Source organism: Antedon mediterranea, chromosome 1 (genome assembly GCF_964355755.1).
Source record: "Antedon mediterranea chromosome 1, ecAntMedi1.1, whole genome shotgun sequence".
Taxonomy (NCBI): Eukaryota; Metazoa; Echinodermata; class Crinoidea; order Comatulida; family Antedonidae; genus Antedon; species Antedon mediterranea.
In genome coordinates, this window is record NC_092670.1 from 35587034 (window position 1) to 35608304 (window position 21271).

Consider the following 21271-nt stretch of genomic DNA (forward strand, 5'->3'; position numbering starts at 1 on the left):
CCATGTATCGTCATCCCGGTCCATGCCGTTTATAACGTAATTATAGCCTTATATATCATCCGGTTATATTGCATTTTTTATAAAAAAAGTTAAATTGTAGTAACGTTTTAAAATGGGGTGAAATGGCCGCTAGACGGCATGGACCGGGTCAAGTGGTATTTTTCTGAAACGACTGGACACTACTAGCCCCAACCCATGTATCGTCATTCCGGTCCATGCCGTTTATAACGTAATTATAGCCCTATAAACCATTCGGTTATATTGCATTTTTTATTTTAAAAAAACGTTAAATTGTAGTAACGTTTTAAAATGGCGTAAAATGATAGCTAGACGGCATGGACCGGGGCAAGTGGTATTTTTCTGAATTGACTGGACCCTACTTGCCCCAACCCATGTATCGTCATCCCGGTCCATGCCGTTTATAACGTAATTATAGCCCTATAAATCATGTTTACATTGCATTTTTTATGAAAACCTTAAATTGTAGTAACGTTTTAAAATGGCGTATAATGACAGCTAGACGGCATGAACCGGGGTAAGAGGTATTTTTCTTAAATGACTGGACCCTACTCGCCCCAACCCATGTATCGTCATCCCGGTCTATGCCGTTTATAATGTAATTATAGCCCTATATTTCATCAGGTTATATTGCATTTTTTATAAAAAAGTTAAATTGTAGTAAGGTTTTAAAATGGCGTGAAATGGCAGCTAGACGGCATGGACCGGGTCAAGTGGTATTTTTCTGAAAGTACTGGACCATACTAGCCCCAACCCATGTATCGTCATCCCGGTCTATGCCGTTTATAACGTATTTATAGCCCTATAAACCATTCGGTTATATTGCATTTTTTATTTAAAAAAACGTTAAATTGTAGTAACGTTTTAAAATGGCGTAAAATGATAGCTAGACGGCATGAACCGGGGCAAGTGGTATTTTTCTGAATTGACTGGACCCTACTTGCCCCAACCCATGTATCGTCATCCCGGTCCATGCCGTTTATAACGTAATTATAGCCCTATAAATCATATGTTTACATTGCATTTTTTATGAAAACCTTAAATTGTAGTAACGTTTTAAAATGGCGTATAATGACAGCTAGACGGTATGGACCGGGGAAAGAGGTATTTTTCTTAAATGACTGGACCCTACTCGCCCCAACCCATGTATCGTCATCCCGGTCCATGCCGTTTATAACGTAATTATAGCCTTATATTTCCTCAGGTTATATTGCATTTTTTATAAAAACGTTAAATTGTAGTAAGGTTTTAAAATGGCGTGAAATGGCAGCTAGACGGCATGGACCGGGTCAAGTGGTATTTTACTGAAACTACTGGACCCTACTAGCCCCAACCCATGTATCGTCATCCCGGTCCATGCCGTTTATAACGTAATTATAGCCCTATAAATCATTCGGTTATATTGCATTTTGTATTTAAAAAAACGTTAAATTGTAGTAACATTTTGAAATGGCGTAAAATGACAGCTAGACGGCATGGACCGGGGCAAGTGGAATTTTTTTGAAATGAATGGACCCTACTCGCCCCAACCCATGTATCGTTATCCCGGTCCATGCCGTTTATAACGTACTTATAGCCTTATATATCATCCGGTTATATTGCATTTTTTATTTAAAAAAACGTTAAATTGTAGTAACATTTTGAAATGGCGTAAAATGATAGCTAGACGGCATGGACCGGGGCAAGTGGTATTTTTCTGAATTGACTGGACCCTACTTGCCCCAACCGATGTATCGTCATCCCGGTCCATGCCCTTTATAACGTAATTATAGTCCTATAAATCATATGTTTACATTGCATTTTTTATGAAAACCTTAAATTGTAGTAACGTTTTAAAATGGCGTATAATGACAGCTAGACGGCTTGGACCGGGGTAAGAGGTATTTTTCTTAAATGACTGGACCCTACTCGCCCCAACCCATGTATCGTAATCCCGGTCCATGCCGTTTATAACGTAATTATAGCCCTATATTTCATCAGGTTATATTGCATTTTTTATAAAAACGTTAAATTGTAGTAAGGTTTTAAAATGGCGTGAAATGGCAGCTAGACGGCATGGACCGGGTCAAGTGGTATTTTTCTGAAACTACTGGACCCTACTAGCCCCAACCCATGTATCGTCATCCCGGTCCATGCCGTTTATAACGTAATTATAGCCCTATAAATCATTCGGTTATATTGCATTTTGTATTTAAAAAAATTAAATTGTAGTAACAGTAACGTTTTAAAATGGCTTAAAATGACAGCTAGACGGCATGGACCGGGGCAAGTGGTATTTTTCTGAATTGACTGGACCCTACTCGCCCCAACCCATGTATCGTTATCCCGGTCCATGCTGTTTATCACGTAATTATAGCCCTATATATCATCCTGTTATATTGCATTTTTTATTTAAAAAAACGTTAAATTGTAGTAACGTTTTAAAATGGCTTAAAATGACAGCTAGACGGCATGGACCGGGGCAAGTGGTATTTTTCTGAAATGAATGGACCCTACTCGCCCCAACCCATGTATCGTTATCCCGGTCCATGCTGTTTATCACGTAATTATAGCCCTATATATCATCCTGTTATATTGCATTTTTTATTTAAAAAAACGTTAAATTGTAGTAACATTTTGAAATGGCGTAAAATGATAGCTAGACGGCATGGACCGGGGCAAGTGGTATTTTTCTGAATTGACTGGACGCTACTTGCCCCAACCGATGTATCGTCATCCCGGTCCATGCCGTTTATAACGTAATTATAGCCCTATAAACCATTCGGTTATATTGCATTTTTTATTTAAAAAAACGTTAAATTGTAGTAACGTTTTAAAATGGCGTAAAATGATAGCTAGACGGCATGGACCGGGGCAAGTGGTATTTTTCTGAATTGACTGGACCCTACTTGCCCCAACCCGTGTATCGTCATCCCGGTCCATGCCGTTTATAACGTAATTATAGCCCTATAAATCATATGTTTACATTGCATTTTTTATGAAAACCTTAAATTGTAGTAACGTTTTAAAATGGCGTATAATGACAGCTAGACGGCATGGACCGGGGCAAGTGGTATTTTTCTGAAATGAATGGACCCTACTCGCCCCAACCCATGTATCGTTATCCCGGTCTATGCCGTTTATAACGTAATTATAGCCCTATAAACCATTCGGTTATATTGCATTTTTTATTTAAAAAAACGTTAAATTGTAGTAAAGTTTTAAAATGGCGTGAAATGGCAGCTAGACGGCATGGACCGGGTCAAGTGGTATTTTTCTGAAACTACTGGACCCTACTAGCCCCAACCCATGTATCGTCATCCCGGTCCATGCCGTTTATAACGTAATTATAGCCCTATAAAACATTCGGTTATATTGCATTTTTTATAAAAAAAACCGTTAAATTGTATAATAATATAATAATAATAATAAGATTTTTATAGCGCACATACCACTCCAGAGTGCTCAAGGCGCATAACGTTTTAAAATGGCGTAAAATGATAGCTAGACGGCATGGACCGGGGCAAGTGGTATTTTTCTGAATTGACTGGACCCTACTCGTCCCAACCCATGTATCGTCATCCCGGTCCATGCCGTTTATAACGTAATTACAGCCCTATATATCATCCGGTTATATTGCATTTTTTATAAAAACGTTAAATTGTAGTAAGGTTTTAAAATGGCGTGAAATGGCAGCTAGACGGCATGGACCGGGTCAAGTGGTATTTTTCTGAAACTACTGGACCCTACTAGCCCCAACCCATGTATCGTCATCCCGGTCCATGCCGTTTATAACGTAATTATAGCCCTATAAATCATTCGGTTATATTGCATTTTTTATTAAAAAAAACCCGTTAAATTGTAGTAACGTTTTAAAATGGCGTAAAATGATAGCTAGACGGCATGGACCGGGGCAAGTGGTATTTTTCTGAATTGACTGGACCCTACTTGCCCCAACCCATGTATCGTCATCCCGGTCCATGCCGTTTATAACGTAATTATAGCCCTATAAATCATACGTTTACATTGCATTTTTTATGAAAACCTTAAATTGTAGTAACGTTTTAAAATGGCGTAAAATGACAGCTAGACGGCATGGACCGGGGTAAGAGGTATTTTTCTGAAATAACTGGACCCTACTCGCCCCAACCCATGTATCGTCATCCCGGTCCATGCCGTTTATAACGTAATTATAGCCCTATATTTCATCCGGTTATATTGCAATTTTTATAAAAACGTGAAATTGTAGTAAGGTTTTAAAATGGCGTGAAATGGCAGCTAGACGGCATGGACCGGGTCAAGTGGTATTTTTTTTAAACTACTGGACCCTACTAGCCCCAACCCATGTATCGTCATCCCGGTCCATGCCGTTTATAACGTAATTATAGCCCTATAAATCATTCGGTTATATTGCATTTTTTATTTTTAAAAATTAAATTGTAGGACCGGTAACGTTTTAAAATGGCGTAAAATGACAGCTAGACGGCATGGACCGGGGCAAGTGGTATTTTTCTGAAATGACTGGACCCTACTCGCCCCAACCCATGTATCGTCATCCTGGTCCATGCCGTTTATCACGTAATTATAGCCCTATAAATCATCCGGTTATATTGAATTTTTTATTTAAAAAAACGTTAAATTGTAGTAACGTTTTAAAATGGCGTAAAATGACAGCTAGACGGCATGGACCGAGGCAAGTGGTATTTTTCTGAAACGACAGGACCCTACTAGCCCCAACCCATGTATCATCATCCCGGTCCATGCCGTTTATAACGTAATTATAGCCCTATAAATCATACGGTTATATTGCATTTTTTATTTAAAAAAACTTAAATTGTGGTAACGTTTTAAAATGGCGTAAAATGATAGCTAGACGGCATGGACCGGGGCAAGTGGTATTTTTCTGAATTGACTGGACCCTACTTGCCCCAACCCATGTATCGTCATCCCGGTCCATGCCGTTTATAACGTAATTATAGACCTATAAATCATACGTTTACATTGCATTTTTTATGAAAACCTTAAATTGTAGTAACGTTTTAAAATGGCGTAAAATGACAGCTTGACGGCATGGACCGGGGTAAGAGGTATTTTTCTGAAATAGCTGGACCCTACTCGCCCCAACCCATGTATCGTCATCCCGGTCCATGCCGTTTATAACGTAATTATAGCCCTATATTTCATCCGGTTATATTGCAATTTTTATAAAAACGTGAAATTGTAGTAAGGTTTTAAAATGGCGTGAAATGGCAGCTAGACGGCATGGACCGGGTCAAGTGGTATTTTTTTTAAACTACTGGACCCTACTAGCCCCAACCCATGTATCGTCATCCCGGTCCATGCCGTTTATAACGTATTTATAGCCCTATAAATCATTCGGTTATATTGCATTTTTTATTTTTAAAAATTAAATTGTAGGACCGGTAACGTTTTAAAATGGCGTAAAATGACAGCTAGACGGCATGGACCGGGGCAAGTGGTATTTTTCTGAATTGACTGGACCCTACTCGCCCCAACCCATGTATCGTCATCCCGGTCCATGCCGTTTATCACGTAATTATAGCCCTATAAATCATCCGGTTATATTGAATTTTTTATTTAAAAAAACGTTAAATTGTAGTAACGTTTTAAAATGGCGTAAAATGACAGCTAGACGGCATGGACCGAGGCAAGTGGTATTTTTCTGAAACGACAGGACCCTACTAGCCCCAACCCATGTATCGTCATCCCGGTCCATGCCGTTTATAACGTAATTATAGCCCTATAAATCATACGGTTATATTGCATTTTTTATAAAAAAAAACTTAAATTGTGGTAACGTTTTAAAATGGCGTAAAATGGCAGCTAGACGGCATGGACCGGGGCAAGTGGTATTTTTCTGAAATGACTAGATCCTACTCGCCCCAATCCATGTATCGTCATCCCGGTCCATGCCGTTTATCACGTAATTATAGCCCTATAAATCATCCGGTTATATTGCATTTTTTATTTTAAAAAACGTTAAATTGTAGTAAGGTTTTAAAATGGCGTAAAATGACAGCTAGACGGCAAGGACCGGGGCAAGTGGTATTTTTCTGAAACGACTGGACCCTACTAGCCCGAACCCATGTATCGTCATCCCGGTCCATGCCGTTTATAACGAAGTTATAGCCCTATAAATCATAGCCCTAGTTAATCTAAGCCGTAAGTATAAAATCATTTAATTAAAATATTACACATATTGCGCCCCATACATGTGAATGTGAATGTCGAATAAGGATCCAACTTCACAAAAAAAATTGAATATCGAATAAGGAATAAGTAACCAACTTCACGCCGGTTAAACCTAGTGTTCTGTATGTAGGCCTATTACAATCACACTGAACTAAAAATAAGTTATATTAAACATTGCTGATAATTAACCTAATCATTAACTGTAGTTAGAAACCTGATAATAACACCTAACTTACGTTTATCAGCTTTACAAAAGAACAGTAAATACGTAAGTTTAGTTCTCGACTGCAAGTGAGGAACAAAGAAAAACGTTTACACTAGAACTTGGAAATTCCAATTCGTTGTGCTTTATCACGTGATGTTTTTCTTTCAGAAACGTCACTAGAATAACGACCTGTGATACGTCTAGTCAGAGGCAGAGGGAGGTGTAATATGTTATTAGGCCCTATATATATGTTATGTATTATGAAATAAATGCCTCTTAGATATGAAATACCTGTAATAGAACACAATTAATATCAAGAAGTGACAAATACAGTTAGGGGCCTACCAATTGTATCAAAATGCAGGATGCATGCTTGATAAATTGCAGATCACACATTCTACTACATAGAAATGTGGTATAATACTATAATATTATGTATAATGCATGTGGCGGGGCGTTCAAATGACGTTGTTTACTGTTTCGTACATTACCGTATCACAACGAAAATGAATGTTTAGTATCTAGCAGTAACAGCTGTGTAGCATACATTGTTAAAACTGTAGTTATAAAACCGGGAAAAACAAAGGCTTACTTTCGTAAGTTCAGTTGAGTCAAATAAGGTTTTACTATGAATATTAGTTTTGGTAGAGAAATTTCGATTTTGTTTTTAATTTACCGATTTCAATTACGCATGATATCTAACGTGTAATCTTACGAACCTTTCTAAATGGTTATGAATTTTTAGAGCGTAAAAACAAAAGTATTTAAGCGCTGTGAAAACACGTGAAACGGAGTATTAAGCTGAGGTTAAAGTTATAGAAACGGTCTTGAGCAGGCAAATGAGGTTTTAAAAATACAAACAAAAGAAGTAGAAAAAATAATGCTAGCGAATTCTACAACTTTGGTGGAGAAAACTATCAATATCGTTCGCCGTGACTTCATACAGGTGATAAAGATAATGTGAAAGTTCAGACATTTAGCGAGTGAGCGGTAGACAGTGGACAGTAGCCATGACATCGGCAAAGGGTTCGAGGCTCACTAACTGGTTCTGGTGGTAGAACGACCAATCTTCTCGAATAAGGACTATAAACCGTAGGTCCAGTGTACACTTAGCTCATGTGCACTTTAAAGTGTGCAATTAGGAATGGACCATTTACCACCTGTTGGTACAGATCCTTCACTATAAGAGTTAGTGAGAAGTTGAATAATTTGTGTGTATTTGTAACGTTCGTCATTGGAAAATGATGCCATAATATGATTACATTTATGAAAATGGGTACAGAGGCGAGGTAACGAGAATATTGTTCTCAAAATAACATCAAACTCGGCTAAAACATATAAGCAATATAACATGATATATAATTTATAAGAGGGAAATAATGATGAAATGCAGAAATTCTTACAGTTTCGACAAATAATATTTATTTTTCTGACTTTACATGTTTTTAGCCTAAATTAAACAAGCAACACCGCAGCCTAAAACGTCTTTCTTCAAAATTTACAAAGGACTGTTATGGAATTGATCGTAACCAGATACATTCTGATTGGGTGGTGGCGATGTTTGAACCACCACAACACTCCTTCCCCAGCGGCGACAACAACAGCAATAGCAGCACGTGATACACATAAGTACTACCAAACTGACAATAAACCTGTGGAATGAAGTAGGGGGAGACAGTGAGAGGAGGAGGAGGAGGAGATATAGAAATGAGTTTCAAGTAATAAGCCTTCAATAATAATGTATTCATATGAATCACATATTTATTTTTGTATCATTCTGTTTAGAATAAACTCGAGAGAGCACCATACTCTCCCAATTATCCCGTCATCTTGTAACAAAACGTATTATAAACATTATACATACCACACCCACCACAATGTGACAATGGAACAACACGTTTCATAATTGCAGCAATATTCATCACTTGAACATCTAAAATAAACAGAAATTGAATTATTTCATAATTTGACTATTCTACTTCCTCTTGGATATAAATAAACTCTTGACAAATTACTAAACGATAAATATACTCACTGAATTATAAAGCAATTCTGAAAAATAAAACAGAGCTTATATTAATAATTACATTTTGACTCAGAAATATTATCTTCCATTGGTGAACAACATTAAAATCACAAGTTTGGTAGTGTTTATCAATTGTCGGTCGTTCCTTTTTTTTTCATTCAAGTTTATTCAAAAAAATAATCACAACTGGCAGTAGTAAAACTGAATTACATGTGATGTACAAATGATAAAATATTTAAAAAGGTGAATATAGATAAAAACATGTAAAGTTACAAGTGAAAAACGCCAAAACACCAACAAAGTTAATATAAAAATGAACATATGTAAAAGAGGCAACATTAAAAAAGATTTTGGATCAATTTGGATACTTATACATTGGTTGTTTACAATTTAGACATAAAATAGTTATTATTAAAAGTTGCTTTGTCTTTCATTGCATTGGATAACTGGTAAACAAGCAGTAGACACAATATTTTCACAACATGTATCACATCTCTGTCATACTATTCAAAGGTTACAGAAGTACTTTATGGCAAAATAAACGGATTGTTTTCGTGCGATTCTTTCTAAATGCTCTTATTCAAGATTCAAGAAATGTTATTTGTCCATAAAAATGGAAATTCACTTGGCTTGGTAGATTAAAACAACAATATTGCAACAATTTAAAACGTGCAGTATTATAACAGATTAAAAAAACAAGATAAAAGTTAAAAATACTGTTAAAAATGTAAAACTATTTAAAAATTACATTGTCGTCTTACATTAGAATTAAAAATATGAATGCTATTTACAACGAAGGATTTTCTAGTTCTACAAAGATTTGCTCTTGGAGGTTGTAGCCTAATACCTGATCTATTTAAGTTATAACAGTAATGTAACGGATAAGTGGGGTCTTTCATAATATTGTTTACTTTTTTCATAGATAAATGAACAAGGCGTTAGATCAGCTTTAATAATACGTTGTGCAATTTTACGTGGTCATATCCTCACACCAATTAACAAATCTTCCAACTTCATTAACAAATTCATTTACATTATGCTTACTATCGCAAAGAAAACCACTAATTACAGTATCGTCAGATAGGATATGTTTAATTAAGCAATTGACGACTAATCAATATAGATCTTACTGTTGAATTTATGAAAGTAATTTTTGAAAATACTAAACTTACGTAGTCTGCAAGAACATTTGGAAGAAAAACAACTAGAAAAAGTGTTGGCAGTTTAAGCATCTTGATCAGTCTGAAAAGAATAATAATAAATCTGATAGGCTTATACAAACAGGCATATAGGTGGTGGAGAGATTAGAGAAATAGAAAGTGTAACATGGTGGGTCCAAACCCTATTAGTCACACAGGCTATTCACCCCTTACTCTCCTCGATGTTTACTTAACTTGGAACACTACTACTACTACTACTACTACTACTACTACTACTTTGTGTTGTGTCTTTCAAAGAAAGTCAAACAGGATGTGATACCATTTAATTAGTCATCCTTCCTGTGTCCCCTTAATATAATTTTTTTTAAAGTTAAGTTAGTTAGGGTATTGATTTCTAAGACTATAACATCAATCAGAATCACTACATTTTCACATTGTTTATAATCTTGCTGTTGATTAAATAAATATTATTTTGATGCATTTAATAATGTTGTGCTATCGTTATTGTCTTGACCCTCGAGATGAATTTTACATCGTTTTAACTTAAGAGGCTTTTAAAATGTTCGATTAAATTGAACATTTAAATGATAAATAACTACAGTTAATTCGGTTTCCGCTATTGAAATAATTCATCTAACCATAGAAGAATAAATCATAGCCTAACCCATAACAACATATTCTATAATTTAAATTACAATACTGATAATATGTCAATCTAAAATTCTAGTTAGGCCTATAATATATAATTATAATAATAATAAATTACTTACGCCTCATAAAAACTAAAAACCAATTGATACAATGTTAACCTGAATACTCAACTGTGAGGTTCAAAGATGAGAATGACCAAAAAAAGAACGTTGTACTTGGAAATTCCAATTCGCGCTGCTTATCACATGATGTTTAATTTGTTTAGATAACGTACGTATACTCTACTCTGATACGTCATGAACCAGCTTACATTTTTTTAAATAAATTTTATAAGTTGTTTGTATTGGAGAATAATTTTCTAACCTCTTGCATTTAAAACGGACCGAAACATAGACCATAAGTGAATGCAATTTTCGTTTCGTGGAAAATTCGTTATACATGTTAGTATACACTATAAAGAATTTACAGATAACACACATTGAATTTCATCGAACTATACCGTTCAGAATTCTAAGATGTTTTTAAACAAGGTCATAATCATACACATGGCTGCAGTCGGGTGCTCAAGTTAGTGTTCAACGATTAACCGATCGACCAACCGACCGAAATAGTGAGAAAATAACAAGGAATTGCACAGCGTTATCTTGTAGTAAATTCTATCAGCTGTATACCTTTCTCATGTTTAGTACAGTAATCTACCATTTCAAGAACTAACTCGGAATATATATATTAAAGATATTTCTAATTATTGAATATTAAAAATAAAGTCGTGTTTTAAACAACCCGGTGATGCAACTTGTTTGCTGATAATATTATTAGCTTGGTTAGTGATCCTATGAAACAGTTTGCTTTTGTGTGTTTTGTGTTACAAATTCCTTTGTGTTATTAAACTCTATTTAAGATAAATTAATTATTAACACAAGGTTCAGTTTTACATTTCTTGTTTTGCCGTTTTTACATTTGATTTACATTTTGTATAATTTCACCAAAAAAAAAAGAAATGCGTTATCTATAATTTTTAATAAATCTTTTATTTAATTGAATAATTGAAGAACAATTGGATTTAGACAGTGTTTATGAAATTATTTTAAAAGTAGTTTTTATACAGTTATTATAGAAATATCAAGTCCCAGTTGAAATTTTAATAATAGCAAAATAGATGCATTATAGTGCAGACGCCATTTAAGACTAATAGAGCAAATCAACCGTGGACATTTAGTTAAAATTTCTCTGGACATGTCATCTCGTTTTCAAAACGATGATAATCGTTAGCTTCCGATCTGTATATCACAACTTCTCTTGGCCTGCTGTAGCAACACGTACGGCAGCAGACGGCGATGCAAGAAGACAAGAGAAGCAGAAATCCTAGACTGCTTATAGCCCTGTGGAATCGAACGAAAAATGGTTATACTCTATTTTACAAACCATGGCAAATCCTTCTCTATTAACAACCTCGAGTTAAAATCATTGAGTACGGTACAGCCTACAGTATATTCTTTCTTTTTGAAAATAAAAAATGCTGATAAGCAAGAGTATTAATTGCGTCACAGGTGCAAGCAATTTGTAATGCCCAGTTGTACTAATATAAATAACTTCACGTTCTGACGGCAAGAAAAAAATCCCGGCATACGTACCACAACCACCACACTGTATACCATAGCTGGTTGGCACAGCATAAGTCTGTACCGCAACAAAAATGATCATCATCGCACCTTAAAGTATAAAGACATATTATATTTTAAGACTAATCTACAAAAAAATAACGTATATGACAATACTTTGTTTTACTGGGTGTCTTCATGACCTGAACAGGATGCTCGAGCACACTATATTTTCCACCATTCCACCAAAGCAATCTTAACTCACCCGCCATGACATTTGTATTCGCAACATTGGTTTTCTCCACAGCAGTATTCGTTCCTAGGATCGCAACTAAAGGAAATGACAACAATAGAGTTGTCAGTATTACATAGTATGGTCAAGTGTGGAGAAACAAATAACCAAACATTATCATATGTGAAAATCAATGATACTGTAGATCTTATAACAACTTTCTGGTAGAGACTAACAGAGTGATTACAGTGCATGGAATATGATGGCACAATACGTGTGAAGAGTGGGATGGGCGTAAGTCTCTTTCTCAACATGAATTAAACTGTTCCATTTTCCATGATTCCAGGAACACGGTTGAGATACAACAAAATAACCCTAACCCCTGGGTTAAAGATATTGTCCCCTAAACAATGTTTTTTTCACATAATATTCATTCACTTTGACCAAAAACTGGATAAAAAAAAATTGTTTACCTGAAAAAAATATAATGTAAAGCAAAAAATGTTCAAATTGGCTGCCAGCCAATGTTTTTTTGGTGGAATTTAAACCATTTATTTTGTCATTTTATAAGTGAAACATTATTTGTTTCCGTTTTTTCTACGGAAGTCTATTAAAACTACAAAAAAAACTATTAAAAGTCTGAATTAACTAATCTTCATTTTTTCATGTTTTTGGGGGACAATATATCTTTAATGTTTAAATGTATAATATCCTTACTACGAAGAATGACATTCGTGGTCACAACATCTCTCGTTACCGCAACAATATTCGTCAATTGCACAACTGTTGAAAAAGAAACAGCATATAAGTTTATACCATCGTACACTCCACAAGCAAAGTGAATTATAACATAACAATGTGTACCACTGTGTCCTTAAACATTCAAAGTAATACATTATTAGTTTATAGCCTATACATCACAAGTACTTCCTTTTAACGAAGGATGTGTTATATAAATGTTGGTAGTTTTCAAAGTAATAGAAGTGTTTTAGGATGAATGTATATTGTTTCTATGGGGTAATTAAAAAGTGAATGTTGGTCAAAGCAGACACTTTATCAAAGTTGTTTTATTTTACTTTTATTTCTGTAGACCAACGGGTATATCTAATAGTGGAACAACAAAAATGTAAAATAGGCTAATTTCTAATTGACAACCAATGAGAATTCAGAGTGTTTTTAGTTATTTACTAAGATGCATACTAGCACACTTCATTGTTAGCCTTTCAATAGTTTAATACTTTTCAATCTTCCCACTCATCCCCCGGTACCACCCAACACCTAACTTCAAACAGGCGCTACTCATATGGTACTAATTTTATTCGCTCATTTGGCTGGTATAATTCTGGGGAATTATTTTGCCCCCAAATTCTACAATTACCCAACGGATGTCACTTACATCTTTACCGATATACTTAATAACAACCATTTGATTTACTGACTCCTGTCTGGACCTTTAATACAGCGATGTCATATGAGTGGTGGCCTCCAAGAGGCCAAACTGTAGTTTATTAATCTTTAGTATTAATTATTTAGCATTGCTTGTACAGTATCAGTAGAAATAAATAGTATGTATTGTTAAAAATGTCTGAATAAACTGGGGAAGCTTAACTTACTTTTGTTGTGTAAATTGTAAATGTACGGTTATGTTTTTCTTAGACTTTTTTAAATAAATGTGAATTAAATGAAAGTACTTACTTTGTTGAAGAACAATCTGTTAAGCAGCACTCGTGAGGTCCACAGCAAAACTCTGCAGGACCACATCTAGAATAATAATAAATGATTATTTACAATCATTAGGCCTAAGATAAGAGATAAGCGTTTATAAACAATTCCATCTCTGATTATTTTTCATAATTAATTTCTTTTTAGTATGTAATACTTACTCATGTTCAAAACATTGAGACTGAAATAAAAAGAATGTAATATTTTAGTTTTTAAATCAAGTAACAACAGGCGGATCCAAGGGGCAGCCGCCTCTTTCCCTAAATTTCATCACTTCATTTTTACACCTTTTGAACATAGGCCTATTTAGTTCTAGATACATTCCTAACTTTCACATATAATTGAATAGGCCTATTTTATTTACCAGTTAGAATGTTATTATAAGATTTAGGTTACATTTGTGAAAATCATTCATGTCAAAGAAACACCGGTAAACTAAATGTATGATCCTGAATCTGAAGTAATAAACAGCAAATACATGTAGGAAACCACTTATGAAACCAATGTACTTACACTTGAGGAATAGTGGGAATAAGCCACGGGCAGGATACAACAGAGTACTATGAATATGAGTTGTTTCTCCATCTTGCTTGTTGTCATCGATTGAAATGTTCAGAGTCCACGGATATGAAATCAAGTTTGTTGATAAGAGAGGATTATCACCTCGTTATCAAATCAGTTCATATTGGTTTAAGCATGTAGAAATCATTTAGATAATTCTTCTATAGTTTAAGTATATGAAAAGAATATGGTATGCCAGCGTACGTAACGCGACCAAAGAATACGGTATACCAGCTGTGTACGTAATGCGATCAAAGACTACGGTATGCCAACAAACGCAACACGACCAAAGAATACGGTATACTAGCGTACTTAACGCGACCAAATAATATGGTATACCAACGTACGTAACGCGACCAAAGACTACGGCATGCCAGCGTACGTAACGCGACCAAAGAATACGCTATGCCAGCGTACGTAACGCGACCAAAGAATAGGGTCATGCCAGCGTACTTAAGTTAACGTGACCAAAGAATATGGTATGTCAGCGTACGTAACGCGACCAAAGAATACGCTATGCCAGCGTACGTAATAGACTAGTCCAGATTTGAGAAAAATGAAATGCTGTAGGCATTTTGTGTTAAAAGCAGATAAACATGTGTTTTAGGGTAATTTTGGGGTGCTGAATTCAAATTTGCTGTTTACCCGGCTCAATTTTTAGATCTTCACCCTTAAAATGTGAAAAACAAAATGGCCACCATTTCAGACTTATTTTGGCTTATAACTTGACTTTTAAGTGACGTAGCAAGTTAAAAATGGTGTCTATACATATGTTTGTGATAGTGAAGATTCCAACTATATTGTTATTAAAGTTGAAAATATTCTATTTCAGCCGCCATGTTGAAATCCAAGATGGCCGCCATTTTAAACGTATTTTGGCTTATAACTTGACTTTTAATTAACATAGCAAGTTAAAAATAGTTTCTATACCTATGTTTGTGATACTGAGGATTCCAAATATATTGTTGTTGCAGTTGTAAATATTCTATTTCAACCTCCATGTTGGAATTCAAGATGGCCGCCATCATTTTAAACGTATTTTGGCTTATAACTTGACTTTTGATTAACATAGCAAGTTAAAAATGGTTTCTACCTATAGTCCAGTAACAGTATGGTTGAACCTAGAACAAATTGCAACATAATTTGTTTTTGTTTTGTCTGGTTGATATGGTCCAAATTAACATCATATCCAAAGTTTACCAAAATCGGACATCGTGAAGTGGGTTCATTAGCATAAATTAAAAATGGCCGAACGGTTGGTTTTACTTATAGACCACCTACTGTAAGTGAATTACTATTAATTATTATTAATCAGATGTCTTGTTAATTTTGGACTGAACCAAAGATGCATGTTTCGAATTCATTCATAATTCATATCTTTGTTTCTTTGCAAGTACAGATCGTTTCTCATTCGAAATGCCATTGAAGATGTTGCCATGCTCCCCAGTGTTTTCTTTAACTACAGATTTTCCAATATATTGCTTCTTTTGTCTTAAAATATTTTTTTAATAATGGCAAAATAATAGTAGGCCCCTAATAGATTTAATGCTCCATCTGCATTCAAAGTTTCGATTCCATTTCCTGAAATTTTTTGCCAAGTAGTTAAGTTAAATACTGCTTGTTGTAGATATTTAAATACTGTAATTAAGTACCAATTATCAATTTATTTACCATTTCAAATTCATAAAGATTTATAACAAATGCTGGTGTGGATGACATAAGAACAAAGCTTGTTTACCGGTCACCGGTAGTGATGGCAAGTTAGAAAATTACCCAAACCCTTTGAATATGCAGTATCTTTAACTGATGGTTCTTCATCCTTGTTGGCACAATATAATGTCCTTTATGCTCGATGAATCTTGGAAACAGCATTATAATATAAGCCAAAAAATTTGTTGACTTGGTCACCAAACAGGTAAAATTCTGGCAATGAAATAGCAACTTTGATTGCAGATGAAGATGCTCACTTGTTATACCAAAAACTGCAATATGACATTATTTATTTCATGTGTCATTTCAATTTTGGATGTTTCCATACACGTGTGATCCAATAGACTGGGGTAATAATGTTTCACAACATTAGGCGCTATATAAATCCACGATATTATTGTATGAAAACTATTAATTTGATATCTAATTATTATACTATAAATTAAATTTATATTTATGTGTGTAGGCCTACATATTACCACTAATTGCAAAGCATATATAGCTTAATGTTTATTGCGTAATAATTGTTTAATGGGCTAGGCCGGGTAGCGGCGGCCGGGTATGTGCAGGTGTTCACAGGTCCCCAGGGCACAGAGAACTACATGCACAACAATCCTAGGATATGCGCAAAAGCAAGGCAAGTCAGAAATTTATGCGAGGCATCGTTTTACCATCATCAAAAAATGCGAGGCATCATTTTATTATTTCCCAAAATTTAGGATCGATTATTATTCTTTGAAAACAGAACAGTATCAGCAATAACATATTACAGCATTTTTATTGACAAATTAACAAATATATTGAGATTAAACGTGTTTTTCACCAATAAATGCATGAGAAATTGACGCATTCCACTTTGTTTTAGTCCTCTATTATCATTTTGGCCGTGAAGCTAGTTAATTCTATTTCCTTATTCTGAATTGAAGGCATTATATATAATACTGTAGATGAAAAAACCTCAAAACGAAACCTCTACTTCCTCTGGTATCCAGTATCATTTACTACTATGGCTAATGCTATCATCTTACACTATTGATAATTTTATAAATTACAGTACCTTTTTTTTGTAAGCATTTTGTACTGTACTTTTATAAGTGTTACCCCAAATGTCACAACAATCATTAATATATGGTAATATCAATGCATAAATAAAATAAATTATACACTACTTTTCATCAGTTTTCTCAATTTATATATTATTATTATTATACTGATTTCTTTATCAATTATTGTTTGTATACATTTAACATGTTTGTTTTTTTACCAATTTTACAATCTATTTCTATTCCAAGAAATGTTTTGATATAAATACGTTGTTGTTGTATTGAATTGATTCTGTGAAGTCTTTTTGACCAACTCTTTCATTATCATTATGAACAAACAATTTGAACATTGTAGTCAACTTATACCAGCCACGATATGACTTGAATGAAAAAAACAATCGTTACATAAAAATAAACAACATAGCATGATGAGTGTATATACGAATCTATTTCGATACGCTAGGCCTATTTTAAAAATATAAATAATTGATTATTAGGCCTATAATATTGCATAATAGCACGTTAAGAAATGCCTCGCACCTTTTTGAAATTGTAAACTATATGCCTCGCACCTTTTTGAAATTGTAAACTATATGCCTCGCATGCCTCACACTTATATTTGGTGTGTCTCGACGTTGCCTCACACAATCGAATTGGAACAATACAATGAAAACTCCAGTGGTCTAATGGTTAGGAGATCTGCATATCAAGCAGAAGGTTCCGGGTTTGAATCTCGGAGAGGGCTTTTTCTCATTCTCACAGGTTTCGTCATTTTTATTTTCTCTAATTAATTAAATTTCATTATATCGGGAGGATTAGAATTTATTCTGTGATGTTTATATACTGTATATATATATATATATATATATATATATATATATATATATATATATATATATATATATATATATATATATATATATATATATATATATATATATATATATATATATATATATATATACAGTATAAACATCACAGAATAAATTCTAATATATATATATATATATATATATATATATATATATATATATATATACTGGTATACGTTGTGTTGTTTTTGTATTTAACATTACGGAATGAACTATTGTGTGCGTTATATCTGCATTTAAATGTGTTTTCGGTTAGTCCGACATATGTTTCAACTTTATCATCATCATTTGTTGTTACTGTAGCCTGATAAACAACACCACTGGTTAGGCATTTCCCATCTAATGGGCATTCATTTCGACAGTTGCATTGCTTGATGTTATCACAGGGCATATCATTACGTAATACATTTTTGTTGTGGGCCGATATTACAGACCCTATATTAGGCATACAACTATAGCTGATTTTAATGGTGTTTCTATTAAATATTTTTCTGGTGGTATTGGTCGGGTTGTACTTCAGATTGTGGTCGTATCCACTTTCATACAAGGCTTCTTGGTACGGTTTCTTTGATTCATTGAAAACAGTTTCATTCGAAGAAATGTTTGATAATCTTTTGTTTATGCCTTCAGGGATGTTCTTAATTATTGATGCTGGATGATTACTTTTGCAATGAACATAGCGTGGTTTGTTGTTTTCCTTTAAATAAGGCTTATAGCTTCCATCGTTGAGATTAAGCGTTACATCTAGGTAGTTTATAATTTTCTTATTCGCTTCGATCGTTATCTTTAGATTATGTTCTTTGAATGTGCTGCAGAGATCTTTTTTTATTTTTTCAATAACATGAGGAGTTTCATTAAATGCCGCGAGTCCGTCATCCCTGTACAATCCTATGTTATTACCGTACTTGGGCTCCAGTTTGGCTAGCAGAAACAGACCAATTAACTCGCATGTTTCAGCACCGTCGTAGCTACGAGCTATATAGGTCTTATATATATATATATAAATCAATGATGTTGCGTAGCACTGTGTAAATTATATATAAATCATACTGTAAATTATAGAAACAGTGCTCATATGAGCACTGTTTCTATAATTTACAGTATGATTTATATATATATATATATATATATATATTCTCTTTTGTGGCGCAAACACTACTATAAATGGTCCAATGATGTGTCCGGTCTTTGTACTTTATGTGGGAATGGTGAAATTGAAGACATTAAACATTTTTTATTAAACTGTAAAGCATTTGATAATATTAGAATGAAAGAATTATCCAATTTACAAAATAATCTTGTACTCTGTAATGATTATGACACATGGAATCGTTACACAACAGCAAGTGCTGATGATAAATTACAGTATATTTTAGGTGGAGATTCTATCGCGATTTGTAAAGAATCTGAGACCTTTTTTGATTTGTTTTGTAAACAATACACAAGAGCTGCATGGGAGAAACGGTCAGAACTTAAATCTCCCAATATATAGATTGTTTTTCTTTTGTATTGTTGCTTTTATATATGATTTGTAAATATTATACACCTGTGATAACAACTATAGGTCCTCAGTACCTGATGTTGAAACACAATGGTTTGTATTGTAAACTCTTTACTATATTTTATGTTTATTTTTATATACCTTTTTATCAACTCAAACCTATGATACTGTCGGACAATTTAATACAGTACCTATATTACCATGTTGGTAATGATTTATCTTTTATATTTTTACAAATAGTTTAAGAACCTGTATCCGTCATATAATGTATTGTTTTGATGTATTATGTTAAATTGGATGCACCACTTCTGTGTGTGCCACCGATGCAAAGGTGTCATTTCCTAATAAATTATTATTATTACTACTTTTATTCACATTCCTATTATCTCATGTCATTAAATCATATTATTTAACACATTTTTGTTAATTCCAAATGTCATCAGTAACATTTTTACATTTATGAATTCCGTATTACCTCCTTTTTTCATTAATGTTCTTATCTTTTTCTAAACACTTGACAATGATCATCATTATCATCTATCTCGTTTTAAAATATTTTACACATAAAGAACAATCCCTTTTTGAGTTTTTCATTTTCATTTGTTTGTTTGCCTCGCACTTTGTTACTACCCTGTGTGTGTGTGTGTGTTTAAAATAGGCGCCATCTTTGATTTCAACATGGCGGCTGTTTACAACTTTAATAACAATATATTTGGAATCCTCAGTATCACAAACATAGGTACTGTATAGACATCATTTCTAACCTACTATGTTACTTAATGTTAAGTTATAAGCCAAAATACGTTTTAAATGGCGACCATCTTGAATTTCAACATGGCGACTGAAATAGAATATTTACAACTTTAATAACAATATATTTGGAATCCTCAGTATCACAAACATAGGTACTGTATAGACATCATTTCTAACCTACTATGTCACTTATATGTTAAGTTATAAGCCAAAATACGTTTTAAATGGCGACCATCTTGAATTCCAACATGGCGACTGAAATAGAATATTTACAACTTTAATAACAATATATTTGGAATCCTCAGTATCACAAACATAGGTACTGTATAGACATCATTTCTAACCTACTATGTCACTTATATGTTAAGTTATAAGCCAAAATACGTTTTAAATGGCGACCATCTTGAATTCCAACATGTCGACTGAAATAGAATATTTACAACTTTAATAACAATATATTTGGAATCCTCAGTATCACAAACATACTGGTACTGGTACTGGTTCAAATAACCGTCTCACAGAGACATCTGGTAGCCATTGACTTGAAGTTGGCATTTGGATGTGTTACTTTTAAATGTAGGCTTACAGTATGAGAGTGACTACTACCAAATTACACAGTCACAAAACAACTTATAAAACAGTTCATATATACAGTTAAAACATTGCTGGGAATTATAAATTTCTGTTGAAGCAGGCTCTAATGAAGTTGCATAGGTACTGTATAGACATCATTTCTAACCTACTATGTCACTTATATGTTAAGTTATAAGCCAAAATACGTTTTAAATGGCGACCATCTTGAATTTCAACATGGCGACTGAAATAGAATATTTACAACTTTAATAACAATATATTTGGAATCCTCAGTATCACAAACATAGGTATAGAAACTATTTTTAACTTGCTATGTTAATTAAAAGTCAAGTTATAAGCCAAAATACGTTTAAAATGGCGGCCATAAGTAAGTAATATTTATTGCTTTCCAAATACAGTACAAATAAATAAAACAGAATAATGTAAATGA

The 21271-nt window shown here is 33.8% G+C and overlaps 2 protein-coding genes across 2 annotated transcripts in view; both read right to left on the minus strand.

Moving 5' to 3' along the window:
• The window catches only part of LOC140045326 (uncharacterized), a 32267-nt gene extending 25707 nt beyond the window's left edge, over nucleotides 1-6560 (minus strand). The window contains exon 1 of the mRNA XM_072090296.1: nucleotides 6447-6560. The gene's annotated coding sequence lies outside the window, so the exon portion shown is untranslated. The remainder of the gene's footprint in view (nucleotides 1-6446) is intronic.
• Nucleotides 6561-11471: 4911 nt separating this feature from the next.
• On the minus strand, nucleotides 11472-14428 carry LOC140044589 (uncharacterized). Its single transcript, XM_072089163.1, has 7 exons — nucleotides 14321-14428; nucleotides 13969-13988; nucleotides 13781-13846; nucleotides 12803-12868; nucleotides 12119-12184; nucleotides 11887-11964; nucleotides 11472-11634 (listed from the first exon to the last, which is right to left on the minus strand). Exons 1-7 carry the CDS (start codon nucleotides 14405-14407, stop codon nucleotides 11472-11474), a joined length of 546 nt encoding a protein of 181 aa, XP_071945264.1. The 5' UTR covers nucleotides 14408-14428.
• Between the last annotated feature and the right edge of the window lie 6843 nt (nucleotides 14429-21271).